General features: G+C 58.1%; 1 protein-coding gene across 1 annotated transcript in view; it reads left to right on the top strand.

Annotated features, from left to right (window-relative positions):
- Positions 1-7071: 7071 nt before the first annotated feature.
- STARD8 (StAR related lipid transfer domain containing 8) overlaps positions 7072-9023 on the top strand; it is a 41909-nt gene continuing 39957 nt past the window's right edge. Inside the window, exon 1 of the mRNA XM_017741841.1 lies at positions 7072-7290. Within this exon, the coding sequence (XP_017597330.1) occupies positions 7246-7290 (45 nt within the window). The 5' untranslated portion in view covers positions 7072-7245. The remainder of the gene's footprint in view (positions 7291-9023) is intronic.

Below are 9023 nucleotides of genomic sequence, written 5' to 3'. Positions count from 1 at the left end.
ACCTGTTTGTCTGTCAGGTCCCAATGACATCTCTGTCCCCCCTTTGAGTCCCTGTGCTTACAAGAAACTCGTGTGAACATAGTGGTCCTCGAGACCCTGGTCCTGGTTATTTTGGTTGCAGAGAGCTCCAGGCTCCAGAGCCCCTGGAGCAGAGGAGCTGTGGGGCCATTGTAGCAGCCCTGTCCCCATGGCTGTTCTCCTGGTGCTTCCCCATCCCTACCTCTCTTCTCATGCTTCCCACAGCTGCTGCTGCTGCAAGGCAGGAGCCTGATAAGGTCATTGATATCTACGGGAGAAAGGCAGAGGGTGAATTTCAGAGCTCAGCAAGAACTGCTGGATTTCACTGGGACTGTGCTTTCTGGTTCTTTTCAAGCCTTTTTCTGGTGTTTTGTGTCACTGTCTCAGGATCATAAACAGAACATGCAATTATTTATCCTGGGCACTCATTTAAAACCTTCCTCTCCCCATAACTCACGCCTCCCTTAGCAAAACCCATGGGGCTGAGGTCTGGGCTGGAGCTGCTGCCTCTTCTTTCTCAGGGCTTTGGAATTCCTCCCAGCAGCAGGAACAGAAGCCCGAGACAGCCCAGCACAGGGTGTGGGGACAGCCCGGTCTGCACCGTGCCTACAGCCAGGATCTGTCCCCAGAAAACCTCTTCTACCTCTTGATTCCCTTTGGAGTGGAGAAGCACGTGGCTGCAGCTCAGCCCTGTGGCACAGTGCTGGGAGCAGGATCCCTCTCCAGGACAAGCCTGGCAGCCCCCGCGGCCGCGGGGGGGCGAAAAGAATTCTCTGTCACATAATGAGGCTTTGTGTGTGTGAGGGCTGGCATAAAGGGTTTTCTGAAGCTGCCTCAGAGCCTTTCCTGGCGTCCCCAAAGAAGGTTGGCAGTGGCGCGTGGCTCCCGTCCAGCCTGGAAATACTCTGGGGTGCGGTGTCCAGGGGCACGGGATGGGCACGGGATGGACACTTGGTGTCCCTGAGCATGGAACGTCTCTCCTTGTCCATGCCAGAAGGAAAGGACATCTTTGGGCAGTGGTTTTGACTGAACAGGTGCCAAGGGAAGATGTGCCCAACGCTGGTTTGCTGCAAATCCTGCTCTGATGCTCCTGACAGGGGAGAGCACCGTGTCCCTGGCAGCCCCACTGCTGCTGCCTGCCCATGTCCTGAGCCCCCTCAGCTTGTAGTGCTCTGCTTTCAGGGTGCCCACAAAACCAGCCTGGCTCTGGTGGGGTTTGACAGCAACCCCAGGCTCTGAGGGCAACTGGGGAGGGTCTCGTGGCCACTTGTCTCTGCGCCGTGGTGGAGCCAGGCAGTGGGTCATGGTGGCAATCCTCTGGAAACCCCAGAGTGCTGGAGTGTGACAAACTGGGCACTGGTGGGCTTGCAGAAACCCTTTGGTCCTGCCACCTCCATGCTCCCACCTGCTCAGGGCTGCATGCTTAGAGCTATCAGGGGGTTTGATTGTTGGCACCCAGGAGCTGTCGAGTCCCCCATCCTGTGTCCCAGTCCTGATGCCATGTCCCCAGTTCTGCTGAGAAGCTGCACTGGACAGGGTTTGCCTCTGGATTTGGGTGTGAGAAACTTGGTACGTGAATGGCCCAACCCTCCACGAGTGAGAGGAGGCTGCTGTGGATTCATGCCAGGGATTCAGCTTGCAGACACCTGCCCTCGCAGGGAGCCAGCACTGCACCTGACAAGATTCCTCTGTCCTGGGAGTTAATCCCAACCCTTGTCCAGAATTAGAGCTGGGATCCTCCCTAGACAGCAGCTGTCACCAGAACTATGTGCAAAAATACCCAAGGAGCTCAGATGCAGTTTATTACACGGCATTTCGTTGTGCCAGAGGAGGAGGTGCCCCTGTTGCCTGTGGTTGTTTTTTAGCTGCTGAGTGTGCTGTCAGTGGCAGGTACCAGGGGGATGTGTGAGTGTGAGAGTGTGTGAGTGTGAGTACACATGTGTGCTGCCAGCCCTGTGCCGGCCTCGGGTGTTTCACCATGGGAGCGTCCCTGCTCCAGCTAATAATAAGAGCTGCTGCAATTCCTTGGGCTGCTCTGGTGCCTGCCTTGGGGGCAGGGGATTAATGTCCCAGGATTAATGTCCCAGCCAGGCTCCAGCAGCTCAGTGCTATTCCCAGGGGAAGGAAAAACTGCCTGGTGAGCATTCTGCTTATGTCCTCTTTTGTACTTAAAAATGCAGCCTGATTTATATTTGTTGTTCTCACAAAGGCATCTGGAAGAGAACTAGAATGCAGTAGCAGCAGGTTTTTGCTAGAGTTCTGTCCTGCATGGGAGTCTCTGTAGACGCCCCCAGACAGTAACTCTTGGGTGCTTGAATACAAATGGATTTAAAATTGAGTGGAGATATGGCTCTCAAAAAACCTCCGTTTCCTTCTGTATCACTTGGGTCTATTTGTAATTTGCGTACTTTGTCTATAGTATCTCAAAGATGTCACCATATCAGTTATGCTCTTTTAAGTGTATTTAAATAGTCCCATGCTGAGCACAGCCCCAGGCCCCTGTTGAACTCCCCAACCTTTCTGGCTCCGGGAATGGGGGCAGGAGCACCCCCCCGCTGGTGCAGCAGAAATTCACCAAAACTATCATGGGCTGTTTTTTTTCAGTGAAATTGGGAGATTTTGCCAGTCTGTGAGGATTAGTCAGCTGCAAAGTTTGTTTGGCTTTTGTGTGTGTGCTAAATCAGTCGGTGTTTGTGAATTCCCTCACTGGTGTTTGCAAACTGGGGCATCCTGTGTGGGGAAATGCACAAAACCGTCTGTGCCAGGAACCCTTCTGGGGACAGGGAGTGCAGGGGGCTTACCGCAGCCCTGGCTGAGGCCATGAGCCCTTGGGTTGTCTCTGGGAGTCCAGTGCACATCTGGGCTAAGCAAAAGTGTCACTGGTGTTGGAGGGTGAAGCTTCAGCAAGACACAAGGGCCACCAGTGCTGGGAGAGGGGACGTGCTGAAGGGTATGCCATGGGACTGGCCTGTGGGATGGGGGATTGATGCCTTTGGCCCCAGAAGGCTCTCTGGGGTACTGCTCTGCTCACCCGAGCACTTCCTTCTGCCACAGGAGCTGCTCATGGGGATTAAGTAATTGCCTAATTGTCCATCCCAGAGAGAAGCTTTGCTTCAGTGCTGGGGCTCCGGTGCAGCCTGTGGCTTGCGTGGCATCCTGACAGCCCCATGTGTCCTCCACCCTTGCAGGCAGCCTCCATGCCCAGCACATCCCACCTGTGAGCCATTGGAGACTGGAGCACATCGGGATTATTTTAAATGAGGAGCTTTTTAATGGAGAAGCAGTGGTGGCAAGTGGGCAGGGGGCTCACTGGTGGCATGGGGCAGCTGTGGGGCTGCGGGGAGCTGGGGAATGTCTTCTGCTGCCCTTGGACATTCACATCTCTCAGCTGGTTTCTTGTGGTCTGGCCGTGGTGGTGCTTCTTTGGTGGCAGCAGAGACATTCGGCCTCTTGGGCTGGAGCTGAGCCCCTAGGTCTGAGCAGGGGTGGCCCCGCAGTGGAGCCCCAGTCCTGGGGAGCTGTGGGGTTCCATGGGTTCTGTGTGCTGGCCCTTCCTGGGCACATCCTCGCAGCCCCTCGCTCGGGGGCACACGGGGGGGTTCAGCCCTGTCCTTGCCGTCTCTACCTCCCCACTGCTGCTCCCGGGGACTGCAGGTTCCGCGTGTTCTGCCCCCCCGTCCCTCTCTCACCGCCCTCGCGGTGTCACAGCCCCAGCACCGCCAGCACCCGCCCCGTGTCCGGCGTCGGGAGAAGAAAAGGGTCCCTGTTCCCGCTATGCTAATGGGGAAACGCCAGCTCGGCAGGAGCTGCGCCCTTCCCAGCCTCGGGAAATGCCTGTGCAAAGCAGCAAGTGGAAAATCCCCGTGTGCCGCCGGCTCGGGGCTCTGCTGGCCGAGGGGAGCCCCCCGCTCACACCCCTGCGCGCACCCCGCGGCTCCGGGCCGGGAGCGCGGCCAGAGGGGGCTGCTGCGGCTGCGGGGGCACAGCCTGGCTGCCACCAGCCTGAGCTGGCACTGATCCTGTGCAACAGCCGCCACAGCAATAGCTCATCAGTGCACAGAAATAGCTCCGGCCGTGGGGACATGGGATCCTCCAAGGAATGATCTGTAGTGGGAAGAGGCTGTACCTGTCCCCCAAAATACCGGCCCTGTCTCATGAGTTTCGGAGAACATGGGATGTGTGTGGCAGTGCTGGGGCTGGTTGGTGACATCCTGGTGTCCATGTCAGCTCCAGGCACTGTGGGCAGCAGTGGGAAGCTCTTAGTGAATGTATACAGGGTGAAGTTTTCCTTAGAATCAGCCTCTTAAAATTAACTCAAGTTTAAAATGGGTTTTCACATGGGTCTGAGGAGAATAGTGATACACACACACACACGTATTTATATATAGAATGAATGGACATTGCTTTTGCTTTTCCTGTAGCTTGTCTGTGGAATGGGTACATTAGGATTTTTGGGAAGAGCCAAATGCAGCAGTGGGGTCTGTGTCCCTGAGCCACTCAGCAGAAATACCCATTTGGTGTGCACGGCTCCTGCCGCTTCCCCACGGATCCAGTCCCCAGGAGCTATTCCTGCCGAGGATAGTGTCCTGGCACGCTGAGGAAGGATCCAAGATGCAGCATTACTGGAATGCTTTTGGGATGACCGGCTAGGAAGAAGCTACACAAGTATGCAGAAACCGCTGTGGTTTGTCTCCCAGGCCTGGGAAGGAGACATCCTGCTTCTATTTGTGCTAGCTTGGCTCTTTTGGCTTTTGGAGAAAGTGGGAGAAGGACCTGATGCCACTGGAGCGAGCAGGGGCAATTCTCTGGGTCCTGGCAGGGTTATGGCCTATCTGCAAGGGCTTGCCTGGTTTGGGGCAGGACAGAGCCACCTCCCCCAGCCTGTCCTGAGGGCCTGGTGTATGGATGGCCAGACGGACGGATGGACAGACGGACTCACAGATGGACGGTTGGTCGGTCGGATGTCTTTCTGCCCTCCAGTGTGCTGCCTGTGCCAGCTGAAGCAGGCAGGTGCCTGTCCTGCTTCAGAACAACACATGGTGCTGAAGAGTGAGCCCCTGATGGGAAGAGGAGTCCAGTGCCACCAAACCTGGCAGTGCCACCCCCTCTGAAGGGACAGTCCCTCCCGTGAGAGCTGCCTTCAGCCCCAGCCCAGGCCCAGATGCCCCAGAGCCTGTAGAAGCATTGAAGAGTCTCCTTGCACTGCCCAGAATGACAATGGCAGAGCCTTTTGCAGGACCCTGCGCTGGCAGTGCCCTTCTGTGTCCTGGCCACGGTGTTGGTCCCCTGGCAGCCTCAGCCCTATGACGGCAGTGGCCAGTGAGCTGAATGGGGGATGTCTGGCAGTGGGCAGTACCCCAGATGCCATCAACCCTGCAGGGGACTATTTGCAAGTCCTTGGGGTAAAAAGTGTAGCCCTTGAGGCAACAGTGGGTGAGTTACAGAGGGTGGGCGGCTGTCGGGCAGCAGCATTGGGCTTTAAATCCTTCAGGGAAAATCCTTGCTCAGAGAGGTGACCCTGGTGTGCCCATAGAGGTGAGACTGTCTTCCCAGCCCCGGGTTTTTAAAGGAGGAGAAAAGGGATGTACAAAGCTTGTGCTGTGCCTTGGTGTCCCCAGCCCTGCTGCACTGGCAGGGGACAGGGTGAGGAGCTGCAGCTGGTGCCAAGGCTGGGAGCGGTGCCAAAGCCCGCTGAGGAATGAGCGAGGGGGAGATGGAAGGAGGCAGCTGGAGCCGGCGCCGGGACTGATGCTGCCTGTGAGCTGCTGCTGGGGCCATGGCGGGGCTGTGCTGGGCCATGGCGGGGCTGTGCTGGTGCCACCAGGGCAGTGCTGCCAGTCCAGGGCTCTGGGTGCTGGTCAGGTCTGCTGGATGCTGCAGTGTTGGCAGTGCCTCATGCCATCCTCTCCAGGCAGGTGCATCTGCTCCAGCTCCACTGTGCCATGGCCTTCCGTGGTTTTGTCCTTGCCTTATCCCCCTTATCCTTATGCTTTGGGGCCCCAGCATCCCGTCCAGGCCCACCCTGCCTGACATGTGGCACTGGACACAGCTGCCACAGGCACCAGCTGCTGGGGGTTGGGTACAGACGTGTCACATCCCAAACAGAACCATTGTGCTCTGGCTCATGTTCCCGCAAGCAGGTCCTGTCAGAGTGGAGCTGACACCAGCCCGAGATGGGCGGTGCATAGGAGTGATGCCACTGGAGAGTCTGATGCCAGTCCAGGGTGGGTGACAGCCACTGAAGATCCTGTGGGAGCAGGGCTGAGCCCAGGCATCGCTGTGGATCTGCTTGCCCTTGCTCCTTCCGAACTGCTGACACAAATCACCAGTTTGTGGGGTGTCCTTATGTGCCTGCAAGAAGAATCCTGGCCCAGGGGGCTGTGAGTGGGGGGCTGGCACAAATGTTCGTGAAGTGACCTTTTATTGTGGCGCTTGTGAACGAATGACGTTTGCAGAAGGCAGATAAGGAGCTGTGAACAGCTGGAGTGAATGGCTCAGCCGTGTTTGATGGCTGGGGGGATTCCCCTGTGTTGTTCTCCCCGATGGGGTCCCACCAGCAGGCTGGCCCTGGTTGCCCCTGCTCTGTGATGAGGGTGCTTGTGGTGAGCCTGGGTACCCATGGTAAGCCTGGGTGCCCCTGTGTCCGTGGTGAGGCCAGCAGCACCTGAGCACCCAGGGATGGCATCGTGGCTGGGTACACCTTGTGCCTCTCAGAGGAGAGCACCGGGAGCTGCCAGTCAGCTTGTGCAGAACCGGAGTGAGAATCTGAACCGTCCAGGGTTTGGGTTTCTAACGCCCTATGTGTGCCTTTGACAGCCAAACTCCCCCTTCTCCCGCTCTGGAGTGTCGGCCGCCCCTCGCCCCTTCCCACTGCCTGGGAATGGGAGCAGCTCGGTGCGTTCCAGGCAGGAAGGAAAGCCTGGAGCTGTTTAAAACTCGCAATCTTCAGGGAATTTCAATCGCGTCCAAGCCCGTTCCCAACCAACTGAATAGCGGTGCAGGGTTTGAATGCTGGCCCGCCTCCGCGGCTGCCTGCTGCTCCTCCCTCCGCCCTCCGCTCTCCGCTCTGCCGGCACCGGGGCTCTGCCGGCCCCGGGGCTCTGCCGGCACCCGGCTCTGCCCGGCTCCGCTGCCGCAGCGCTGCCATGGGGGTGCCGGGGGGGGCTCTCCCCACGGCCGGAGGCAGCGCCGCGCTCTAGGGGGGTCTGCCGGGCCCCGCCGCACATCATGCCATTGCTGGATTTCTTCTGGGCTTGCTTCAAGAGAGCCAAGGTAAGGGAGCGCTGTGCCACGGTGTCCGTCCCTGACACCCTCCGGTTTCAGGAGAAGCCTCTGGAAGGGGCGCTGGGGAAGCGTCCCCGGCGGGGCTCGGCTTGCTCACGGTGTCGACGTCTGCTCTGGGGGTGTCGTGCCCGTGCCCGATGGGCATGTGAGAGCTTTTAATTTTGGCTGGGCCATGTGTGGGTGCGCTGGTCCCTGTACCCTAATCTCGCCCGCTGCCCTTTGCTGGGTCACCGTGTCCCGGCACGGGCAGCCCTGGGCGGGCAGGCTGCTGTGCCCGGCGAGCGCGGCGCTGGGCTCTGTGTGTGTGTGCACCCTCAGCCCACCGAGGTGGTCAGCACATGCCAAAAGGGTCCTGCCGTGCCTGCTTGCGTGGTGTGGCCAGGCTGGGACAGCCTTCCAAAACCAGAGGCTCAGGTCACCCTTGGGGTGGCTGTGGGACCACAGCCGACCTGGAGGGTCAGGGCAGCTGTGAGCAGGATGACAAAGGAGCAGCAAGGCCAAGGGCCCCCAGTTTTTCATTTCCTGCAGTAGCAGTTCTCATGGCATGGCATCTGAGATTTTTCATTAGGGTTTAATTCTTCATCTGTCACCTTAATAAGCAGTGACTCTCCCTGCCTGCTCCTGATCAGTGTTGGTTTATTGTGTCCCAGCCTATGCAGTGTGGTGGGAGGTGAGCTGGGGAGATTGTGAGGGTATGGTTAGTGTGGATTTTGGGAGTTTCAGATTGGGAAAAGTGGTAAAATCCCTTTACAGGCAGTGCTGTACACCGGGCTGTGCTGGGTGAGTGGATCTGCTGCAGTGAAATAGATGTGGAATGCACGCTGTCCCCCGGGCTTTCAGTGCAATGCTTAAAATAGTTGAGTCTAAAAATGACATTTGTGAAATTCATTGGTAATATTAGTGGCTGTCTTGTCCCTGCTGTCTCGTCCCCGCTGTCTCTGGAGAGCTTAGCTGTCCTCATTAACCCTGCTCGTCCCTGCGTGCTGCATGTTGGCATCGCCATAGTACTGGTGGTGGCACGGAGATGGACACTGGGTCCTGCATTGCCATTGCATTGCAGAGCTGCAGCTTGGGATGGCTCCAGCCTGGCCAGCATGGGGCTCTGGTGCCCCCGGGTTTCAGCCTCCTTGGAAGCACCTGGCAGACCACTGGTTTCAGCTCATCTCTTTGGCCCAAAATGGGGTCCGGTGGCCCAGCTGGCCAGGGCACCACCCTCCTGGTTGCCTTCAGTGGACACCAGTGGCCTCCTGTGCAGCTGATTCTTCTGCTTCAGCCTGGCCTTGCTCTCCTCCCCATGCCAGTGTTGCTCAGCTGCTCACCACGAACAGGCGAGGAATTCTCACCTTCCTCGCTGAGGAATTTCTTGAAGAGGGAGAAACATGCTGGGCTCTGTCTATGGGATTAAAGCTTTCCAGATTAAATGAGGTGCATCTGTGGCTGGTGGAAGATTTTGTGGGAAAAGGAAGGTGTGGGAACAGATTGGGCAATGCCAGAGGATCCAGAGGAGCCGGGTGACCTCCCCTGTGGACATGGGCATGCTCTGAGGTGGCAGTGATGACTGCAGCCCTGGTGATGGCACCCCTCGAGCAGGCGGTGCTGCAGGAAGCACAGCAGCAGGGACATGGTTAAGCCTGTCTTCCCTGGGTCAGCCTCAGCCCTGCTGCCCCGGCAGGAAGAGGGGTCCCGGGGGTCCGTGGGAAAGTCCGGCTCAGCAGCGCGGC

This window comes from Corvus brachyrhynchos, unplaced genomic scaffold (genome assembly GCF_000691975.1).
Source record: "Corvus brachyrhynchos isolate BGI_N302 unplaced genomic scaffold, ASM69197v1 scaffold220, whole genome shotgun sequence".
Classification (NCBI taxonomy): domain Eukaryota; kingdom Metazoa; phylum Chordata; class Aves; order Passeriformes; family Corvidae; genus Corvus; species Corvus brachyrhynchos.
Note: the sequence above shows the minus strand (reverse complement) of the source record. Positions and strands in the feature narration are given on the sequence as shown.